The sequence below is a fragment of the Bombina bombina genome, chromosome 6 (assembly GCF_027579735.1).
Source record: "Bombina bombina isolate aBomBom1 chromosome 6, aBomBom1.pri, whole genome shotgun sequence".
NCBI lineage: Eukaryota > Metazoa > Chordata > Amphibia > Anura > Bombinatoridae > Bombina > Bombina bombina.
In genome coordinates, this window is record NC_069504.1 from 208,963,435 (window position 1) to 208,988,559 (window position 25,125).

The 25,125-nt window shown below is 36.5% G+C and overlaps 1 protein-coding gene across 1 annotated transcript in view; it reads left to right on the forward strand.

Moving 5' to 3' along the window:
• The window catches only part of PDZRN4 (PDZ domain containing ring finger 4), a 209,298-nt gene that overhangs the window by 168,225 nt on the left and 15,948 nt on the right, over positions 1-25,125 (forward strand). Inside the window, exon 5 of the mRNA XM_053719782.1 lies at positions 16,724-16,786. Coding sequence (XP_053575757.1) covers positions 16,724-16,786 — 63 coding nt within the window. The remainder of the gene's footprint in view (positions 1-16,723; positions 16,787-25,125) is intronic.

Consider the following 25,125-nt stretch of genomic DNA (forward strand, 5'->3'; position numbering starts at 1 on the left):
TATACATATATATTTGTGTTTATATGTGTATATACACATTATTATTAATATTATTATTCTTTATTTATAAATAGTGATGTCCCGAACTGTTCGCCCGCGAACGGTTCACAGCGAACATAGCTTGTTCGCGTAAGCATGGCGATGTTCGATCCGCCCCCTATGTGTCATCATTGAGGAAACTTTGACCCTGTATGTCACAGCTGTCTGACACATTAGAGCCAATCAACATCAGACACTCCCTCACAGACCCTCCCAGCTACTCGGAAGCCGCCATTTTAGACTCATAATGACCTTGCTTTCTTAGTGAGAGAACGTGTTGTGTTTGTGCTCCTGACATTATAGGGAAAAACATAGCTAGGCTAGTGTATTTAGTGTCCACTACAGTCCAGAAGGACTCCACTCATCTCTGCTGCAAGGACAGCACCCCAAAAAGCCCTTTTTAGGGCTATATTTCGTGCCGTGTTTTTTTTTCTCCGTATTTTTATTAGCATTTGCCTGGCTTTCAGCCTGTGTGTTTAAGGCTCACAGCATATGCTGTGATTACTGCCACCACTGATACTTCCCTAACAACATTAGTTTAAATTTAACTAACCAAAAATTTTAATTATTTTGCTAGTGTAATTTTTTTTTCATTTTCTATCAGGCCTGTGTCACACAGCATATACTCTGGTTCATTGCTCTGTGCCAGCCACCAGTGTTAATATCCGTTTATAACATTATTTTAAATTTAAAAAACAAACAAACATTTTCTATCAGGCCTGTGTCTGTCAGGCTCACTCAGCATTAATATACCTCATTTTTTTCAGTCTTTTGGTTAATTGGTCTGTGCCAGGCAGCCACCACTCATATCTTCTTCACCTTAATTTAAATATAAAAAAAAAAAGGTTTAAATTTTTTTGATAGTGTAATCTAATATCATTTTCTATCAGGCCTGTGTGTTTTGCTGACATACAGAGCCTACTGTGTTTACTTGCTGCCCTCCCTAGTCTATGAGCCACGACTCATATGCGTTTAACCTTTTTTTAATTTCCCCCCCAAAAAAATAATTTAAATCATTTTTCTAGTGTAATCTAATAGTATTTTCTATCAGGCGTGTGTATATGACTTACAGAGCCTACTGTTTTTAATAGCTGCCCTTCCAAGGCTATCAGCCACGACTCATATGTATGTGCTTAACCTTTTTCTTTAAATTCCCCCAAAAAAGTCTTTAAATCATTATGCTAGTGTAATCTAATTGTATTTTCTATCAGGCCTGTGTCTAACTGTCTGACTTACACAGCATACTGTTGTTAATTGCTGCCCTACGTAGCAGCCAGCCAGTGCGACCACTCATATGTGCATTGCACTTCTTAACATAATTTTAATATTAAAATCTAAAATTTTAAAATATTTTGCTAGTGTAATCTAACTTAATTTTCTATCAAGCCTGTGTTTTTGTCACTTACACAGTATACTGTGTTAAATTGCTGCCCTACCTACCAGCCACGACTCATATCTGCCAGCCTGTGTGCCAGGCCCAACTAGCCAATTAGTGGCACCAATCATAATTCTTGTAACAGTATATAAAAAATAAATTAAAAATCATAATTTTTTGGACTGCAAATATTCAGTCTACTAGTGCCATTGAATTGCAGTTTCCAATAGAATGCAAGCTCAATCTGATTGGCTGATTGGATCAGTCAATCGGATTGAACTTGAATCTGATTGGCTGATGGAATCAGCCAATCAGAATTTTCCTACCTTAATTCCGATTGGCTGATATAATCCTATCAGCCAATCGGAATTCGAGGGACGCCATCTTGGATGACGTCCCTTAAAGGAACCGTCATTCGTCGGGAAGTCGTCGGTGAAGATGGATGTTCCGCGTCGGCGGGATAAACATGGATCCGGAAGAAAGAAGATTGAAGATGCCGCTTGATAGAAGACTTCAGCCAGATCATAGACCTCTTCAGCTTCAGATTGGATCAGCCAATCGGATTGAACTTGATTCTGATTGGCTGATTCCATCAGCCAATCAGAATATTCCTACCTTAATTCCGATTGGCTGATAGAATCCTATCAGCCAATCGGAATTCGAGGGACGTCATCTTGGATGACGTCATTTAAAGGAACCGTCATTCAGCGAGTAGGCGTCGGGAGAAGAGGACGTTCGGCGTCGGATGGAAGATGATGGCTCCCGAAGAAAGAAGATTGAAGATGCCGTTGATAGAAGACTTCAGTCGGATCATGGACCTCTTCAGCTCCCGCTTGGATCAAGACTTCAGCCGGATCATGGACATCTTCAGCCCCCCGCTTGGGCTTGGATGAAGACTTCGGAGGCTCCTCAGGACCGATCGGTGAACCCGGTGTGGTGAAGACAAGGTAGGGAAATCTTCAGGGGCTTAGTGTTAGGTTTATTTAAGGGGGGTTTGGGTTAGATTAGGGGTATGTGGGTGGTGGGTTGTAATGTTGGGGGGGGTATTGTATGTTTTTTTTTTTACAGGCAAAAGAGCTGAATTCTTTGGGGCATGCCCCGCAAAAGGCCCTTTTCGGGGCTGGTAAGGTAAAAGAGCTTTTCTATTTTAATTTTAGAATAGGGTAGGGCATTTTTTTTATTTTGGGGGTCTTTGTTATTTAATTAGGGGGCTTAGAGTAGGTGTAATTAGTTTAAAATTGTTGTAATATTTTTCTAATGTTTGTAAATATTTTTTTATTTTTTTGTAACAGTTCTTTTTTATTTTTTGTACTTTAGTTAGTTTATTTCATTGAATTTATGTGTAGGTATTGTATTTAATTAATTTATTTATTGATAGTGTAGTGTTAGGTTTAATTGTAGATACTTGTAGGTATTTTATTTAATTTATTTATTGATAGTGTAGTGTTAGGTTTAATTGTAACTTAGGTTAGGATTTATTTTACAGGTAATTTTGTAATTATTTTAACTAGGTAACTATTAAATAGTTATTAACTATTTAATAGCTATTGTACCTAGTTAAAATAATTTCAAAGTTGCCTGTAAAATAAATATAAATCCTAAAATAGCTACAATATAATTATAATTTATATTGTAGCTATATTAGGATTTATTTTACAGGTAAGTATTTAGCTTTAAATAGGATTAATTTATTTAATAAGAGTTAATTTATTTTGTTAGATTTAAATTATATTTAATTTAGGGGGGTGTTAGTGTTAGGGTTAGACTTAGCTTTAGGGGTTAATACATTTATTAGAGTAGCGGTGAGGTCCAGTCGGCAGATTAGGGGTTAATAATTGTAGGTAGCTGGCGGCGATGTTGTGGGGGGCAGATTAGGGGTTAATAAATATAATATAGGGGTCGGTGGTGTTAGGGGCAGCAGATTAGGGGTACATAGGTATAATGTAGGTTGCGGTGGTGTACGGAGCGGCAGATTAGGGGTTAAAAAAAATATGCAGGTGTCAGCGATAGCGGGGGCGGAAGATTAGGGGTTAAAAAGTGTAAGGTTAGGGGTGTTTAGACTCGGGGTACATGTTAGGGTGTTAGGTGCAGACATAGGAAGTGTTTCCCCATAGGAAACAATGGGGCTGCGTTAGGAGCTGAACGCTGCTTTTTTGCAGGTGTTTGGGGTTTTTTCAGCTCAAAATGCCCCATTGTTTTCTATGGGGGAATCGTGCACAAGCACATTTTTGAAGCTGGCCGCGTCCGTAAGCACCGCTGGTATTGAGAGTTGCAGCGGCGGTAAATATGCCTGTATGCTCCCTTTTTGGAGCCTAACGCAGCCCTTCTGTGAACTCTAAATACCAGCGGTATTTAAAAAATGCGGGAGAAAAAAAGCCAGCGTTAGCTACTCGGGTCGTTACTGACAAAACTCTAAATCTAGGCGTTAATTTTTTTGGACTGCAAATATTCAGTCTCCTAGTGCCATTGAATTGCATTTTCCTCTTGCCTGGCAGCCTGTGTGCCAGGCCGACTTTCAAAATATTTACACCAATCATATTTGTTGTCACAGTATTCTTGATAATTAAAAATGAAAATTTTTGGTAATAATTGTTCTGAATCCTCAGTTTGCTCGTGCCATTGAATTGCACTTTCCTCCTGCCTTGCAGCCTGTGTGCCAGGCCCACCTAGCGAATTATTCCCAGCAATCATATTTCTTTTAACAGTATTGCAAAAATTGTCAATCATCACTTTTTTGACTGTCAGTATTCAGTCTCCTAGTGTCCTTGAATTGCATTTACCTCCTGCCTGCCAGCCTGTGTGCCAGGCCGTCTTGCCAACTATTTACACCAATCATAATTGCTGTCACAGTATTGTTACTAATTAAAATTAAAAAAAATTTGATTGTTGTTCTTAATCCTTACATATTTTGGTTGATGTCATTCGTATCTATAAAATGTATATTGCATCTTTGATTCGATAACATTCGTATCTATCAAATGTATATTGCATCTATTGATCGATGTAATTCGTATCTATCAAATGTATATGGCATCTATTGAGCTATGTACAGTGTATCGATCATATGTATATTGCATCGATTGAGCTATGTAATCTATATATCTATCTATCAAATCTACCTATCTCGTGGTTCTGCAAGTGGACTGTTTGCGGTTGATTGCAGTGCGTTACACTTGGAGTTTGCTCTGTCACTGTGATGCGGCCGTAACCCTTACATTACCTGATAGATACGACATCATTACTGATGTTTTAAAGCACATTATTGCAAACAATTTGGGAATGTTAGGTGATTTAGGCCCTTTATGGGTTAAAAGCAGACTCTGCATAAACTATGTAATTTTACATGGGAGTTTTGCCAGGGATCCCCCTCCAGCATGCCACAGTCCAGGTGTTAGTAACCTTGAAACAACTTTTACATCACTATTGTGGCCAGAAAGAGTCCTTGTAGGTTTTAAAGTTTGCCTGTCTATTGAATTCAATCGCGGTTCGCGAACAATACCGGAAGTTCGAGTCCGCCGTTCGCAAACCAAAAATTTTAAGTTTGCGACATCACTATTTATAAAGCGCCGACAGATTCCGCAGCGCTGCCCATGGGTACAAGGATAACAGTACAGTGGAGAAACAATACGATAAGACACAAAATTTTACAGACAAATTCAGGGGGAATTGAGGGCCCTGTTCCCGTGGGAACTTACAATCTAGATGTAAATATGTATGTATGTAAGCATATGCATATATATATTTTCTTATTGCTGCCCAACGCTGTGCAATTTGCCCCCTGGGCTGTGGTAGGTGGTTTGCTGGTGTCTGCTGGCATAAAAACGAGGCTCCCATTGGAGCCTATGGAAGTGTGCTCTCGTGAGTGCTTGGCTTCCGGGCAATTGCGCCTCACCTTTAATAATACCAGCACTGGTATTACTGAGTGGAGTATATTTATCGGGCTAGAGTAAGTGTGATATTGCGCTCCACTCATAATTTGGGCCTGTATATTTTAATTATTTATTGTAGTCCTTTAAGGGACATATAAAAGTGTTTCTATCATGATTCAGACAGAGCATTCCGTTTTAAACAACTTTGCAATTGGATTCTTTGATCACATCTGCCTCATCCTCTTTGCATCCTTTGTTAAAGGAGCAGCAATGCACGATTGGGAGCTAGCTGAGCCAATGACAAAAAGCATATGTGTGTTGCCACCGGTCATCAGATCTCAGTGGTTCATTGAACTCTCAGTGGTTCATTGCCTACCTATGTATGCTTTTTAGCAAAGGATACCAAAAGAATGAGGCAAATTAGATAACAGCAATAAGTTGAAAATTGGAATATAGGGAGTTTCATTGCCTGTTAATAAAAAATAATTTAAAAAATATGGGCTTTTTCCATTGCTCTGAGAATACATACTACATATTTTAGAGTGCATTAAACTTATATATTTTACATATTCAAGTAACTCATTTATATCTGTTCCTTACTGGCCTCAGCAAAGGATATAAGGGAAACCAAGGTTTTAACATGGCAGAGCCCATTTTAATAAAATATTTTAAAAAAAATAATAAAAATTATTAAACATACTGTAAAATATTCTACATAACCAATAGGATCTATCTATATATTTTACAGTGTGTTTAATTATTTGTAATAATTTTTAGAAAATATTTTATATGTAATATATCAATAACACGCAATATGCACGGTATCCAACGCACGCAAAAATCTAGCAGAGTTAATGCTAGAGCGGGAGTGATAAATAGTGCTCCACTCTTAATCTGGCCCTAAGTGGGAAATTGCTTAGCTGTTGATATTGTTCATAGACGCCAATGAATTAAAAATGCAAAACACTTTAGACTAGATTACTAGTGGAGCAAAAAATGTAATTGGTATAGAGCAGCAGTGTAAGATAGAGTACTGCTGTTCCAGAATTAAACAAGCTGGGATCAATGGCTGAGAGGCCGAATTCACCACGAAACGTTACTGGGACACTGCAAGTTAATCACAGTAACCCTGCAGAGGCTATGGGTAAGAGAGCAATGAGGCCAAACTTAGTAGCTGAACTCTCTGTAGTACTTTAAACAGCACCTACAAAGTAAAAGAACAAATACGTACTAGAATGTAACTATGAATTAATACATTTAAAGGAAAACCTACTTTTTGAAAAGTTTAGTCTCACTTTCCAGGTGAAGAAAAACTCACAAAGGTGACTTAAATGCAGATCTCTTGAGAGCAGAGGCATTCAAGGTAAAAGGCAGCAATAGTGCAAAATAAATAGTCATATACAAGTAAACTGTAAATCACTATGCTAAGGTAGAGAATAAGTAAATTCAGAGTCAGACAGTCTGGGTCAAAGCTTAAAGTGATGGTAAAGTTTGGTGGTCAGCTTAGCACAGTTAGATCCGTTCTTTAAAAATAATATGAGTTTAATTCATCGTTATTCTTTAATCTATGTCTAACGATCATTTTCGTTGCATACAAACTGATATTTTTCTGATGTTTAAATCTCCCCACTTCCCAATAAATATCTTACTTCCTAGTCACGTTTTTCTCATAGCCAATTGACTTTCTGGCCGATCGGCGGCCGTGAAGCCACGTCATCATAATGTCTAATCTATTGCGCATGCGCAAAATCAGTTCCATAAGCAATTCTGTCGGACGCGCGTGCCCAATTCGCGCATGCTCAAAGCTTTTTGTCTGCCGGGAAAGTCAGCTGTTGTCACTGCCGCTCCTTAACAAATTTATCAGCATACTAGTAGCGATTTTACTCACGGATCTCACAACTTAAGATTCTCAAATCGCATAGTACTGAATGAATACATAATTGCTATTCATTCAGTACTATGTTTGCAAATCATTTGACGCATGCGCATTGAAGGTGTGATAACAAAATCGCATGCGCATTGTAGCACTGATCGCATGCGCAATGTTTTGCTTTATCGTGAACGAGCATTTCAGCTACGTATAGAGCGGGTGGGACCACTCTATACGTAAAGTCTTAAAAAATACAGGAAGAGGAGGGTGGGCGGAGCAAGGACGAACACGGTAGGGAAAATAAAATATAAAATATAACATGAATTTTGAAAAAAACAATAAAAAAAACATAGAGATGCTTATTTATTAATGATAAATATTACGTAGATGTTTTGCTGAGGTTCAAAATTTACTTTCACTTTAACAAGGAAAAGCAACATAAAATCATTTAGGACAGTGGTTCTCAACCAAAGTGACCTCAAGGCCCGGTAAATTTTAGCTGGACATGTCCAGGGCCCGGTAGTTATAGTTATATATATATTTTATATATATATTTTATATATATATATATATATATATATATATATATATATAGTATGCAGAAGGCGCGGGCTGATCAGCCAAGCAAATAGAACCTGGGCCAAGGGACTAACAAGTAGGGGGCCCCACAAATGGCATCTCCACGGCTCCTGGTGCATTTCTTAAGCTGGAGTTTTCAGTTGCCATATCAGTAACTAAGCAGTTAAGTGGGATTAGTGGGGGCCCTGGAGTGTGGGGGGTCCTGCTGGGGGTCTGTCGCTGTGAGGGCCATGGAGTGTGAGGTCTGGCCCTGGAGGTTGGGGGCTTTTTCTCTGGCCCTTAATGTTGGGGGTCCTAGCTCTGGAGGTTGATGGGCCTGTTGGGGTTAGGGCAGGGAGGCTACCATGTTCATTTGCATACATTTGAATACATTTGGGTCAGTGTGAGACAGTTTTCCTGGGGCCTTGATTGGTCTCAGTCTGCCCCTGGTGTGCAGCGGGGTAAGAGTGGGCAGTGGGGGCATGACAGGTCAGGGCCCACCAGCATGGCTATCACGGCCCGGTACTGGGCCATGGCCCGGCTGTTGAGAAACCAGGATTTAGGAGATGCAAAGTTAAAAAACAAGCTAAAGTCAAATACCAAAACAAGGGGTTACTTCAGAAGCAAAGTCAGGACAAAATATAATCAAGTAAAGCTAAACAGCAAACTGCCAGAGTAAGAAGTTAGAACACTCAATTCACAAGCAGCATCATGCTGCAAACAGAACACTTGTAAAGACTACTACAATTAAGACCTAATTAATCTTCTAGGCCTCCCTAAAGGTAGAACACATCTTACTGCAGCAGGAATAGAAATCACGCTCTTAGACAAATTCCTGTTATAACAGCATGGTAGTGAAATGTGCACTATGATATTCATCTTGGAAAAGCATAGGTGCATTCTTTTCCTCTTTGAGGGTTTTGAGGGCCCAAACTAAAATTCATGTTAGATAATGATCAAGCGCTAAGCCAATGGAGTGTAAAAAATTCTCTCCAAAGTAGCGAGTTTTTCATTTTGTTTTTTTATTTACACTTCAAATTTAAATGTCACATATAAGTCAACACATAGATACACACACATATTCCCACTACCACCTCTTCTCATGTATCTTATCTCATTGTTTCAAATGTCGTAAGCCTTAATTCACCTCCGTTCATTTATTTTTATATTTATATTTATTTTATATAATATTTAATACATATTTGTTTGTGCAATAGCAAACGATAATAATTAATACCAGGTTTTAAGAGTGATAAGTGTGAAAAGCTATGTTTCAGATTACTCGCAAGCGCAACAAATAACTGGTGCATAATATAAGCATAATCAGTGCGGTCCTACTGCTACCTAGTGAAAGTATAGGGCACAATAGATGCGCTACTACTGCTACCCACTGAAAGTATAGTAACATAGTAACATAGTAGATAAGGTTGAAAAAAGACTGAAGTCCATCGAGTTCAACCTATACAAATCTAAAATACTTACAAAAAGCTCCAGTTAAGCTTAAATAACCCCATTAAAATGTGACCCATTTAATACTAGCAATCATATCCATGAATTTTGTTTATATACAGAAAATTATCCAGACTATTTTTAAATGTATCTATGGTATTGGCATTCACTACCTCCTTTGCTAATGAGTTCCACAATTTTATTGCTCTTACAGTGAAAAAACGTTTCCGTTGCTGGAGATTAAATCTCCTTTCCTCCAACCTTAAATTATGACCTCTTGTCAGAACCAATTTTCTTGGAATAAAAAGAGCTTCTGCCATCTCTGTATATGGGCCTTGAATATATTTATATAAAGTAATCATGTCACCTCTCAAGCGCCTTTTTTCTAAAGAGAACAGACCCAGTTTGGCTAGCCTCTCCTCATAGGTTAATTTCTCCAATCCCCTTATTAGCTTTGTGGCCCTTCTCTGAACTTTTTCTAGTTCTGCAATATCTTTTTTAGCAATCGGTCCCCCGAACTGCACTCCAAACTCAAGGTGAGGTCTTACCAGGGCTTTATATAATGACAGAATTTATACTTTCCTCCCTTGAATCAATGCCTCTTTTAATACATGCTAGTATCTTATTAGCCTTTGAAGCCGCTGCTCTGCATTGTGCACTCATCTTTAGCTTGTTATCTATTACTACTCCCAAATCCCTTTCCTCCTGTGTTTGGCTAAGTCTTGTCCCATTTAAAAAATACATAGCCTGCTTATTTTTACTTCCAAAATGTAGAACCTTACATTTTTCCGTATTAAATCTCATTTTCCATTCACTTGCCCATAGTTCTAATTTTAGCAAATCCCTTTGCAAAGAGAGTTCATCCTGCTCTGACCTAATGACCTTACTTAACTTAGTATCATCTGCAAAAATAGAGATGTCGCTATTTAATCCTTGCTCCAAGTCATTTATAAAAATATTAAAAAGAACAGGGCCCAGTACTGATCCCTGGGGGACGCCACTGATTACCTTTGTCCAATCTGAGTATGATCCATTTACTGCTACTCGTTGCTCCCTATCTTTTATCCAGTTATTTATCCATGAGCTAACATTTTCAGCTATTCCCAGTCCCTTAATTTTGTGCATTAATCTCTCATGAGGCACTGTATCAAATGCCTTTGCAAAATCTAAGTATATCACATCAACTGATTCCCCTTTATCTATATTTTTACTTACTTCCTCGTAGAATCTAATTAGATTAGTTTGACATGATCTATTTCTCCTAAAGCCATGCTGATTAGAACTCATAATCTTGTTTACACGAATATGCTCATCAATATAATCCCTTATAATCCCTTCAAATATCTTCCCCACTATTGATGTCAGACTAACTGGTCTATAGCTTCCTGGATCATCCCTGCTTCCCTTTTTGAAGAGTGGCACCACATCAGCTTTACGCCAATCCTGGGGTACCATGCCTGAGGATAATGAGTCTTGAAAAATTAAGAGTAAAGGTTTGTCTATAACAGTGCTAAGTTCACTTAACACCCTTGGGTGTATTCCATCTGGGCCTGGAGTTTTATTTACCTTAATATTTTTTAGTTTTTTCCTGATATCCTCTAAACAAAACCCAGTTAGTGGTATGGACTGGCATGTTCTATTCTGTTCCAAAGTATCATTCAATGGTTCCTCTCTTGTGTATACTGAAGAAAAAAACTGGTTTAGTACCTCAGCCTTTTCCCTGTCATTATTTATCATGCTACCCTCCACACATTTTAATGTACCTATATTATCCTTCTTAGATTTTTTGCTATTTATGTACTTAAAGAACCTTTTAGGGTTAGACTTAGAATCCTTGGCAATTAATTTTCATTTTCAATTTTGGCTAATTTGATTGCTTTTTTGCATGCTTTGTTACATTCCTTATAAATATTGTATGCTGAGTCTGTACTATTTTCTTTTAATAATTTAAATGCCCTACGTTTTTTCCTCATTTCTTTTAACACATTTTTATTTAGCCATAACGGCTTATTTTTTTTATTTTTATTTTTATAACCATATGGTATGTATTGATATGTATATTTATTTAACAAATTTTTAAATATTATCCATTTATCCTCTGTATTTTTATTAGAAAATACATTGTCCCAATTTATATTATTTAATGATTTCCTTAAATCGTTGAATTTTGCTTTCTTGAAATTAAAAGTCTTAGTTAAGCCTTTAAAAACACTGCATATGAAAAGAGATTTCAAATGTGACCATGTTATGATCACTGTTCCCCAAATGTTCTTTAATTTTGTTGATATATATCTGTATTTTGATGCACTAAATCAATATGCTTTATCTAGTTGGCTCCTTATACAAGATAGTCACAGCAGTAAAAAGTGTATTAATATAACTGTGTTGGTTATGGAAAACTGGGGCATGGGTAATAAAGGGATTATCTATCTTTTTAAAAAACAAAAATTCTGGTGTTGACTGTCCCCACTTGTATTCAAGGCCTTTGAGTGGAGAGATTAAAAAAAATAAAAACTTACTAACATTCTATTAATATTATCTATTACTAGTTGGTTACTAGAGGGCAGTCTATATGTTGTAAATCCAACCCCCTAAGCTACAAAAATTAAAAAATAGAAATACAGAAAAAAATAAACACATTAACCAAAATAAAAAAAAATTAAACCTAATCCCTATGAAAATAAAAAAGCTCCCCAAAATAAAACACCCCCTAATCTACATGGAGTGCAGAATTATTAGGCAAGTTGTATTTTTGAGGATTAATTTTATTATTGAACAACAACCATGTTCTCAATGAACCCAAAAAACTCATTAATATCAAAGCTGAATATTTTTGGAAGTAGTTTTTAGTTTGTTTTTAGTTTTAGCTATTTTAGGGGGATATCTGTGTGTGCAGGTGACTATTACTGTGCATAATTATTAGGCAACTTAACAAAAAACAAATATATACCCATTTCAATTATTTATTTTTACCAGTGAAACCAATATAACATCTCAATATTCACAAATATACATTTCTGACATTCAAAAACAAAACAAAAACAAATCAGTGACCAATATAGCCACCTTTCTTTGCAAGGACACTCAAAAGCCTGCCATCCATGGATTCTGTCAGTGTTTTGATCTGTTCACCATCAACATTGCGTGCAGCAGCAACCACAGCCTCCCAGACACTGTTCAGAGAGGTGTACTGTTTTCCCTCCTTGTAAATCTCACATTTTGATGATGGACCACAGGTTCTCAGTGGGGGTTCAGATCAGGTGAACAAGGGAGGCCATGTCATTAGATTTTCTTCTTTTATACCCTTTCTTGCCAGCACGCTGTGGAGTACTTGGACGCGTGTGATGGAGCATTGTCCTGCATGAAAATCATGTTTTCTTGAAGGATGCAGACTTCTTCCTGTACCACTGCTTGAAGAAGGTGTCTTCCAGAAACTGGCAGTAGGACTGGGAGTTGAGCTTGACTCCATCCTCAACCCGAAAAGGCCCCCACAAGCTCATCTTTGATGATACCAGCCCAAACCAGTACTCCATCTCCACCTTGCTGGTGTCTGAGTCGGACTGGAGCTCTCTGCCCTTTACCAATCCAGCCACGGGCCCATCCATCTGGCCCATCAAGACTCACTCTCATTTCACCAGTCCATAAAACCTTAGAAAAATCAGTCTTGAGAATATTTCTTGGCCCCAGTCTTGACGTTTCAGCTTGTGTGTCTTGTTCAGTGGTGGTCGTCTTTCAGCCTTTCTTACCTTGGCCATGTCTCTGAGTATTGCACACCTTGTGCTTTGGGCACTCCAGTGATGTTGCAGCTCTGAAATATGGCCAAACTGGTGGCAAGTGGCATCTTGGCAGCTGCACGCTTGACTTTTCTCAGTTCATGGGCAGTTATTTTGCGCCTTGGTTTTTCCACACGCTTCTTGCGACCCTGTTGACTATTTTGAATGAAACGCTTGATTGTTCGATGATCACGCTTCAGAAGCTTTGCAATTTTAAGAGTGCTGCATCCCTCTGCAAGATATCTCACTATTTTTTACTTTTCTGAGCCTGTCAAGTCCTTCTTTTGACCCATTTTGCCAAAGGAAAGGAAGTTGCCTAATAATTATGCACACCTGATATAGGGTGTTGATGTCATTAGACCACACCCCTTCTCATTACAGAGATGCACATCACCTAATATGCTTAATTGGTAGTAGGTTTTCGAGCCTATACAGCTTGGAGTAAGACAACATGCATAAAGAGGATGATGTGGTCAAAATACTCATTTGCCTAATAATTCTGCACTCCCTGTAATGCTAAACTACCAATAGCCATTAAAAGGGGTTTTTGTAGGGCATTGCCCTAAGTTAAACAGCTCTTTTACATTAAAAATAAACAAAGTCCCCCCTAACAGTAAACCCCCCACCCACCAAAGCCCCCAAAATAAAAAAAAAACCTAACACTAATAAACCTAATCTACCCATTGCCCTGAAAAGGGCATTTGTATGGGCATTGTCCTTAAAAGGGTATTTAGCTATTTTCACTGCCCTTAAAAGGGCATTTAGCTCTTTTTCCAAGTGCTCAAAAAAAACCTAAGTTAAAAAATAAAATTAAATATTTAAAAAAAAAAAAAAACCTAACACTAAAGCCCCAAATAGGTACTCACGATTTCAGAAGTCCGGCGGAGAACGTCTTCTTCCAGGCAGGTCCATCATCTTTATCCACAGCAAAGGCAGTGTGGAGCAGAGGTCTGGTGCGGTCTTCCCAGATGTGTCGATACTCGGCAGCAGTCCTTGACAGCGGTGGTCCTCTGCGGCGGCGGTCCTCAGCAACATGGAGGCTCCTCTTCATCCGATCGTCCGTGGTATACTGAAGAAAGAATGCAAGGTACTGCAATCAATTTGGGGTACCTTACGTTCCTATTGACTGAATTTTTTAAAACAGCCAATAGGATTAGAGCTACTAAAATCCTATTGGCTGTTCAAATCAGCCAATAAGATTTCAGTAGTTCTCATTCTATTGGCTGCTGAATTTTTCAAAACAACCAATAGAATGAGAGCTACTGAAATCCTAAGATTTCAGTAGCTCTCATCCTATTGCCTGATTTAGAAAATTTTAGCCAATAGGAATTTAAGGTACCCCAATAAATATGAGGTACCTTGAATTCTTTCTTCAGTGTGTGGTGGACAATCGCATGAAGAGGAAACTCAACGCCTTCGCCGAGGAGCGCCGCTGCAGAGGAGTGCCACCACCGCCGTTGACTGCCGCCGAGGATCGCCACATCTGGGAAGACTGTTCTGGACCTTCGCTCCATGCCGCCTTCACTGTTGATGAAGATGATGGACCTGCCTGGAAGAAGACCTTCTCCGCCGGACTTCTGAAACTGTGAGTACCTATTTGGGTCTTTAGTGTTAGGGTTTTTTTTTAACTTTTTTGGGGGGTTTATTTTTTAACTTAGGTTTTTTGGGGCACTTGGAAAAAGAGCTAAATGCCTTTTTAAGGGCAGTGAAAAAAGAGCTAAATGCCTAATGTAGATTAGGTATATTAGTGTTAGGTTTTATTTATTTTGGGTGGTTTGGTGGGTGGGGGTTTTTACTGTTAGGGGGGACTTTGTTTATTTTTAATGTAAAAGAGCTGATTAATGCCCTACAAAAAAGTTTTTAAGGGCTATTGGTAGTTTAGCATTAGATTAGGGGATGTTTTTTTTTTATTATTGTTATAGGGATTAGGTTTCATTTTTTTATTTTGGATAATGTGTTTATTATTTTTTGTAATGTTAGCCTTTTTTAATGTTTTAGGGGTTGTTAGTTTAGGTTAGGGGGCTTAGTCATTAAATTAGTTTTTGGTGTTGTGGGGGTTGGCGGTGTAGGAGTTAATAGGTATAGTAGGTTTAATGCATTGTGGGGGTTGGCAGTTTAGGGGTTAATAGATGTATTAGGTAGTTTGCGATGTTGGGGTTTCCTGATTTAGGGGTTAATAATTTTATTAGGTAATAGGGTTTTTTGTCTTAATTCTTTGTGCGGGCGGTTAGTTTATTTTTTTTTTAATACTTATTGCGTGCGGTTAGGTGTTTTTTTTCATACTTATTGCGGGCAGTTTTTTTTTTTTGTAATGCTCCGTTTGCCTTCGCTGCATCCCGGTGGATTCCGAAAATGGCAGGGTGGTGAAAAAATCCACGGATTCTTTCACCACCCTGCCATTTTCGGAATCCACTTGGATGCAGCTTTGCTGCATCAAGGTGAATTATTTTGGCTGCATGTGCAGACAACATTCTGTTGGCTGCCTCGCGCTGCCAAGATTCCTTTGAGGATGTGTGCGCAACTGCAGACGGCGACGGACATTACAAACACAATTATAGTATAGATTATTATTTTTCAAATCCTCTGCATATAAGGTACAGTAAATATATGAGACCTAATATAATACAGATTCTAATACATAAATACATCCATTTACAATGCACTAGTACTGATTACAGAACATGTATATTGTAGTATACAATTAAAAGTTGTTTTGTCTTTTTTCTAACACATTCAAATCCTGATAATTAGCTTTTTCCAGATTCACTTAATTCTAATTGTAAATTGTTGACATGCTTTAATGCCTTCGTTCTCCTAACAATCTCCCTAACTGATAACCAGTTCAATTGCCTGAAAAATTGTAGCCTGAGGATTCGGAAATTTATTTTCTCAGTCTTTCTCCTTTCTATTTCTTACGTTTTCATTGTTTCTTCTTCTGGAGTTAAAATACTTTTGTGTAAAGAAAAAAAAAAGTTAAGTAAAGGTGATACCTTTAATGACAACAGATATTAGTTTTCTTTTCAGGGATCAATTAATTAAGTATAGTGAGTTACAGTTACCCAATATATCTTTATCAAATTTCCTTTATTCTCTTGGTATTCATTGTTGATGAAGCAGCAATACATTACTGGGAGCTAGATGAACACATCGGGTGAGCCAATAACAAGAGGCATATATGTACAGCCGTCTATCAACTTCTAGCTCCCAGTACTGCATTGTTGCTTTGCTCCTGTGCCTATCTAAGTATGCCTTTTTAGCAAAGGGTACCAAGAGAAAAAGCAAATAAGATAAGTAAATTGAACAGTTGCTTAAAATTGCATGTTCTATCTGAATCATGAAAGTTTGTTTGACTTATTAGCTGAACCACAATTCATGAGATTTTCTGATGTTAACAATACTGTTTTCCTTGAAACCCTGAACGCAAAGTGCTCTTCTTAGAGTCTATGGGGAAGGGGCACAGAATTTGTCTGTTCCCCCATCTGCAAAAACTTTTAAAATGAAAGGCGCAGTACAAGGGGCAGCCAACAACACTTCTTACATGAGTTATAAATACTGCAAATGACAAAAGATCATGAATTCTGAATTCTAACACACAATTACTAGGCTTGACTATAATCAGGGATGTGATTATGTAGTGATCCTAAATGCAGCTCACGTTTTCTCTGTACATCTTATTGTTACTAAGTTTTAACCCTCATTTTGATAAATAACAATGTGCTTTTAGTTTGCGATTGTTTTATTGGCTTATTCCTTTATTGCTCACTACATATTCTCTCTCTTTTTTTTTTAGGTCGACCCAAACAGTATTGCTGCAAGAGATGGGCGTATCCGAGAAGGAGATAGAATTTTGCAAGTATGTATAGAAATGTTTGTCTATCTCCTTTCAATTCTGATATAATTGAAAGAAGCATTTAAGACACAACACATAGCCATTATTTCCTTTGTAAACATGCGGTTTCACAATCCTTTCTGTCAATGTTCTTTTTCCTTAAATAACTTAGTAGACATTTTGATTTATTTCAAAATGATTGTAGTATTCTTTTGCAAATAATGTATAGGATACAGAGCTGACAATAGTATTTATTTGGTTACATCATTAAATGATTGCAAATAATGAGATGATGCATCTCGGATATATATATATTATATTCTGAAAAAAATAGAATATTTGTTGAACCATCAATTATGTCCAATGTTATTGTACTGGTGTAATTATCCCCCATATTATTATTTAAATGTAATAGAGGAATTATAATCAGCCTATTTCAAATATCACTCCCCCACCTGTCTTCAGGCCTTTAAGGGAATCACTGACTCAATCAGTACCCTTCTTATGTATGTATCTGCTATGGAAATCGGTAATCATTTAAGAGCAAGTGGATCCATGAGATAACTGTCTGTACTAAAGCGGATCTTTTACCAAGATAAGTTTAATACATGGGTGCATTTACCCAACTGCCTGTGTGGCCCATAAATTCAAGTCTGCTGAGAATGTGTAGTATCCAGAGAAACTTGGTCTGTAGTCATTATTGTGATGGGGTGAAAAGAGCAAATGCACTTTCATTACTCATTTAAGCAGGAGATAACTGCAGGAAAATCACATATCATATTAATTTACTGTTTCTTTGGTTAAAAAAAAAAAAAAAAAAGCCTGGGATTTTCTTCCTTTCTTACTATTTTTGTTGTTTCTACATTCATTTTTACATTCTCATTTTTCTTTGTAACCTTTAATTACACTTTTTCTTTCAATTTCTTATTTTTATCTAATTTTTCATTTGTTTCCGTTTCTCTTTTTTAGACATTTTTCATATCTCTCTAGTCTATAATTTTGATGTTTTACTTTTGTACTTGATGATATTACATTAAATTACATGATTTCATTAAATGATTATATGAGAGGTCATGTCCAGCCCTCAGGTATGAAAATATTCATAATGGATTATTTTAATTGATGCAGAATTAAGTTCTAGACACAAATAATTAAAATTATTTGAAGTATTTTTTTCCAAAACCTTATTTTTCATCATGTAATGTATGTATTTTAAGCTGAAATGTATCTATCTATCTATCTATCTATCGATCTATCTATCTATCTATCTATCTATCTATCTATCTATCATCTATAATCTGCACAATATTAATTAATATTAATATTCATTTACCATATCTGCCTAGAAAATATCTCATTTCTGACTACAAAAGTGCATAATATTCAAATAATGTATTTTTGTACATAGTATGGTGCATTGGAGAGTTGAAAGTATTCCACTTAAGTATAACATGAATGGGATAATATAAATGTCTACATAATCTGCAAATATGCAGAATACTAAACTGACAGAAGAGGTTCTGTATGAATTGTCCTTACAACAAAAATTGATGTAATTATGAAAAATGATGCCTGTAGAGTACTTTTTTCAATGAGTCGTGTTTTAACTAAACTCTTGGGACCATCATTAAAATAATTGGTGCTCTTTCTACCTGAGACAGAGGACAGTCATTTCATCATATACAAAACTTGATTTACAGACCCTTCCACTCATGCATTACCATCTCTAGAGATGTTTTAGGTAAAAAATTGAAAGTCAATGCTTTATGAGATAAAAGCACTGCCAATTACCCTTTTAGTCATTGTTTGCAGCTACATCTGGTTTTTAAATGATAAATTGGACATATTTTATCAATCCCACCAAAATAATATTTTAATTTGAAATTAAATTTGTCTTACTTGAAATGACAGAATTGACCTTGCAACAAAAATGTAGGAATATATATATAGTGCACTCTCACCTCTTATATACAGTATATATATATATGTGTGTGTGTGTGTATATATATATATATATATATATATATATGTGTGTGTGTGTGTATATATATATATATACTGTATATATATATATATAGTGCACTCTCACCTCTTATATACAGTATATATATATATATATATATATATATGTGTGTGTGTGTGTGTGTGTGTGTGTATATATATATATATATATACTGTATATATATATATAGTGCACTCTCACCTCTTATATACAGTATATATATATATATATATATATATATATATATATGTGTGTGTGTGTGTGTGTATATATATATATATGTATGTAATTTGAAATTAAATTTGTCTTACTTGAAATGACAGAATTGACCTTGCAACAAAAATTTAAGAATATATATATAAGTAGTAATTATATCCAAGCAGGCACGCACTCTCTGAATTTTTCAAGTGTATTTAATATTCAAAGAAGAATGGGAAGGGGTCTAATGAAGGGGTGAGATCCCCAAAACGTCACATTCTTCTTTGAATATTAAAAGCATTTAAAAAATCCAGAGTGTGTGTGCCTGCTTGGATATATATATATATATATATATATATATATATATATATATATATATATATATATATATGTATATATATGTGTGTGTGTATATATATATATATATATATATATATATATGCATGTATTTTTATGAACATATAGATAGATACAGCAACACTTTATTGGTGCGGGGGAAAAAAAATACATAAACATCTCTATTTCATTTTTCAGTTATATTTAAATTCCACAATCACATTGTTAGTTCAAAACCAGTCCCCTTTCTGAGAGTCCATCGACAAAATTAAAGACAGATGAAACCCAAATGTTTTCTTTCATAATTCAGATGAATCATATAGGTTTAAACAGCTTTCCACTTTACTTATGTTATAACATTATCTTCATTTTCTTGGTATCCATTGTTAAAGGAGCAGCAATGAACTACTAGGAGATAGCTGAACATGTTGTGAGAGCCAATATCAAGAGGGATGTATATGCATCAAGCAATCAGCAGCTAGCTCCCAGCAATGCATTGCTGCTCCATAACTTACCTAGGTATGCTTTTCAACAAATGATATGAAAGCAAATTTGAGTAAATTGGAAAGTTGACCTTACCATCCCTTTATTAGCTCTAATTATTATTACCTATTTGTAGAGCATCAACAGATTTTATATATATTATAATCACCTCCCCTTATTTGGGATGTACTTATACACATGTACAAATATCCAAATTCAAGTACACACCGATAGATAGATAGATTTCAAAAGTACCAGGTCATATAAATAAATGAACAGAAAATCTGTGTTAGAGGTCTCATGGATACAAAATATCTCACTTGTCCAAAAGGTTTGATATTAAAATCAACTCTCTATCTTGTCATCCTGCTAATCTTGGAATAGCATCTATAACTTTATAAGTCTATTTTGTTTCAATTGAAAAACACAATGGTGACATTTATGAAAATTATTAGATTAAGTAGAAGTTTTAAATGTGTGTGTGGGGGTCTTTATGTTGTGAAATATAGTTGTTTTTGCAGTGTTATATTTCTGATTGGATTTAATCCCTCAAACCCAAAAATATATACAGGATTTTAATGTTAAATGAAAATTTTAAAAAACTTTTAGGTTTTGAATGGGTGAATATAATTTACAGAGGGCAAGATTACAAGTCACACGGTATGTCTTTCCCAAAAGCGATATGGTCTTTTCACAATCAATTTTCATTGCCCTAATATTCGGCTAGATTTAGAGTTTTGTCGGTAACGACCCGCGTAGCTAACGCTGGCTTTTTTCACCCCGCACCTTTTAAATACCGCTGGTATTTAGAGTTCACAGAATGGCTGCGTTAGGCTCTAAAAAAGGGAGCGTAGAGCATATTTACCGCCACTGCAACTCTAAATACCAGCGATGCTTACGGACGCGGCCAACTTAAAAAACGTGCTTGTGCACGATTCCCCCATAGGAAACAATGGGGCAGTTTGAGCTGAAAAAAAACCTAACACCTGCAAAAAAGCAGCGTTCAGCTCCTAACGCAGCCCCATTATTTCCTATGGGGAAACACTTCCTAAGTCTGCACCTAACACCCTAACATGTACCCCTAACCTTACACTTATTAACCTCTAATCTGCCGCCCCCGCTATCGCTGACCCCTGCATATTATTATTAACCCCTAATCTTCCGCTCCGTACACCGCCGCAACCTACATTATACCTATGTACCCCTAATTTGCTGCCCCTAACACCGCCGACCCCTATATTATATTGATTAACCCCTAATCTGCCGCCCCCGCTATCGCTGACCCCTGCATATTATTATTAACCCCTAATCTGTCGCCCCCAACGTCGCCTCCACCTACCTACAATAATTAACCCTTAATCTGCCGACCGGATCTCACTGCTAGTCTAATAAATGTATTAACCCCTAAAGCTAAGTCTAACCCTAACACTAACACCCCCCTAAGTTAAATATAATTTAAATCTAACAAAATAAATTAACTCTTATTAAATAAATTAATCCTAATTAAAGATAAATACTTACCTGTAAAATAAACCCTAATATAGCTACAATATAAATTATAATTATATTGTAGCTATTTTAGGATTAATATTTATTTTACAGACAACTTTGTATTTATTTTAACCAGGTACAATAGCTATTAAATAGTTAATAACTATTTAATAGTTACCTAGTTAAAATAATTACAAAATTACCTGTAAAATAAATCCTAACCTAAGTTACAATTAAACCTAACACTACACTATCAATAAATAAATTAAATAAAATACCTACAATTATCTACAATTAAACCTAACACTACACTATCAATAAATTAATTAAATACAATACCTACAAATAAATACAATGAAATAAACTAACTAAAGTACAAAAAATAAAAAAGAACTAAGTTACAAAAAATAAAAAAATATTTACAAACATTAGAAAAATATTACAACAATTTTAAACTAATTACACCTACTCTAAGCCCCCTAATAAAATAACAAAGACCCCCCAAAATAAAAAAAATGCCCTACCCTATTCTAAACTTAAAATAGAAAAGCTCTTTTACCTTACCAGCCCTGAAAAGGGCCCTTTGCGGGGCATACCCCAAAGAATTCAGCTCTTTTGCCTGTAAAAAGAAAACATACAATATCCCCCAACATTACAACCCACCACCCACATACCCCTAATCTAACCCAAACCCCCCTTAAATAAACCTAAAACTAAGCCCCTGAAGATCTTCCTACCTTGTCTTCACCATGCCAGGTATCACCTATCGCTCCAGGATCCGGAATCTTCATCCAAGCCCAAGCGGGGGCTGGAGATCCATCATCCGGCTGAAGTCTTCTATCAATCGACGGCTGAAGAGGTCCAGAAGAGGCTCCAAAGTCTTCCTCCTATCCGGGCAGAAGAGTAGATCCGGACCGGCAACCATCTCCTTAAAAGCGGTGACAAGCGGCTCCATGTTGAAGACCTCCGTCGCGGATCCATCCTCTTCTTGCGACGTCCTAAGTCCGAATGAAGGTTCCTTTAAATGACGTCATCCAAGATGGCGTCCCTCGAATTCCGATTGGCTGATAGGATTCTATCAGCCAATCGGAATTAAGGTAGGGAAAATCTGATTGGCTGATTGAATCAGCCAATCAGATTGAGCTCGCATCCTATTGGCTGTTCCGATCAGCCAATAGAATGCGAGCTCAATCTGATTGGCTGATTGGATCAGCCAATCGGATTGAACTTGAATCTGATTGGCTGATTCCATCAGATTTTTCCTACAATAATTCCGATTGGCTGATAGAATCCTATCAGCCAATCGGAATTCGAGGGACGCCATCTTGGATGGCGTCATTTAAAGGAACCTTCATTCGCACTTAGGACGTCGCAAGAAGAGGATGGATCCGCGATGGAGGTCTTCAACATGGAGCCGCTTGTCACCGCTTTTAAGGAGATGGTTGCCGGTCCGGATCTACTCTTCTGCCCGGATAGCATGAAGACTTTGGAGCCTCTTCTGGACCTCTTCAGCCGTCGCTTGATAGAAGACTTCAGCCGGATGATGGATTTCCAGCCCCCGCTTGGGCTTGGATGAAGATTTCGGAGCCTGGAGCGATCGGTGATACCTGGCATGGTGAAGACAAGGTAGGAAGATCTTCAGGGGCTTAGTGTTAGGTTTATTTAAGTGGGGTTTGGGTTAGATTAGGGGTATGTGGGTGGTGGGTTGTAATGTTGGGGGGGGTATTATGTTATTATGTTATTTTATTAGGGGGCTTAGAGTAGGTGTAATTAGTTTAAAATTGTTGTAATATTTTTCTAATGTTTGTAAATATTTTTTTATTTTTTGTAACTTAGTTCTTTTTTATTTTTTGTACTTTAGTTAGTTTATTTCATTGTATTTATTTGTAGGTATTGTATTTAATTAATTTATTGATAGTGTAGTGTTAGGTTTAATTGTAGATAATTGTATGTATTTTATGTAATTAATTTATTGATAGTGTAGTGTTAGGTTTAATTGTAACTTAGGTTAGGATTTATTTTACAGGTAATTTTGTAATTATTTTAACTAGGTAGCTATTAAATAGTTATTAACTATTTAATAGCTATTGTACCTGGTTAAAATAAATACAAAGTTGCCTGTAAAATAAATATAAATCCTAAAATAGCTACAATATAATTATAATTTATATTGTAGCTATATTAGGGTTTATTTTACAGATAAGTATTTAGCTTTAAATAGGAATAATTTATTTAATAAGAGTTAATTTATTTTGTTAGATTTAAATTATATTTAAGTTAGGGGGGTGTTAGTGTTAGGGTTAGACTTAGCTTTAGGGGTTAATACATTTATTATAGTAGCGGTGTGGTCCGGTCGGCAGATTAGGGGTTAATAATTGTAGGTAGGTGGAGGCGACGTTGGGGGCGGCAGATTAGGGGTTAATAAATATAATGTAGGGGTCGGCTGTGTTAGGGGCAGCAGATTAGGGGTACATAGGTATAATGTAGGTTGCGGCGGTGTACAGAGCGGCAGATTAGGGGTTAAAAAAAATATGCAGGTGTCAGCGATAGCGGGGGCGGCAGATTAGGGGTTAATAAATATTATGTAGGTGTCGGCGGTATTAGGGGCAGCAGAATAGGGGTACATAGGGATAACGTAGGTGGCGGCGGTGTGCGGTCGACAGATTAGGGGTTAAAAAATTTTAATAGAGTGGCGGCGATGTGGGGGGACCTCGGTTTAGGGGTACATAGGTAGTTTATGGGTGTTAGTGTACTTTAGAGCACAGTAGTTAAGAGCTTTATAAACCGGCGTTAGCCCAGGAAGCTCTTAACTACTGACTTTTTTCTGCGGCTGGAGTTTTGTCGTTAGATTTCTAACGCTCACTTCAGCCACGACTCTAAATACCGGCGTTAGAAAGATCCCATTGAAAAGATAGGATACGCAAATGGCGTAGGGGGATCTGCGGTATGGAAAAGTTGCGGCTGGAAAGTGAGCGTTAGACCCTTTCCTGACTGACTCTAAATACCAGCGGTAGCCCAAAACCAGCGTTAGGAGCCTCTAACGCTGGTTTTGACGATTATGTCTTAAAAAATCACGATTGCATGTGCGCAGTCGCCTTTTACGCAACAATCCTTCCCGCACTCAAAGAGCTGTAGTTAAGTTTTCCACAACAAGAAGGTTTCATGAAACACTTCAAAAATACTTTACAAAGTACATTTACACTCATATTAACAGTGTCTAAAACCCCCCCACAAAAGTTATAAGAGCTCAAAGAAAGGGATTTTACATAGAAATACATACAGATGCATTGCTAAAGATGTGTATATATACAGTACAGTCTATATATGTATATATATATATATATATATATATATAAAACCCTATATATATATATATATATATATATATATATATATATATATATATATATATATATATATAACCCAGGTTGTTCACCAAAAATGGGACGGCATCTAAACTTACATTCTTGCATTTCAAATAAAGATACCAAGAGATTGAAGAAAATTTGATAATAGGAGTAAATTAGAAAGTTGCTTAAAATTGCATGCTCTATCTGAATCACAAAAGAAAAAAAAATTGGTTTCAGTGTCCCTTTAAGCAACTTTCTAATTGACTCCTTTTATCAATTTTTCTTTGTTGTCTTAGTATTTTTTTTATAAGGAATGTAAGCATAGGAGCCGGCCCATTTTTGGTTGAGCACACTGGATAGCTCTTGCTGATTGGTGGCTACATTTAGTGGGCCGCCTCGTAAGCTTACATTTCTGCTTTTTTCAAATAAAGAACAATATGAATATTTCACATTCCAATGTTAACACTTTATTAAACATGAATATTGCATAAATATGATTTTTC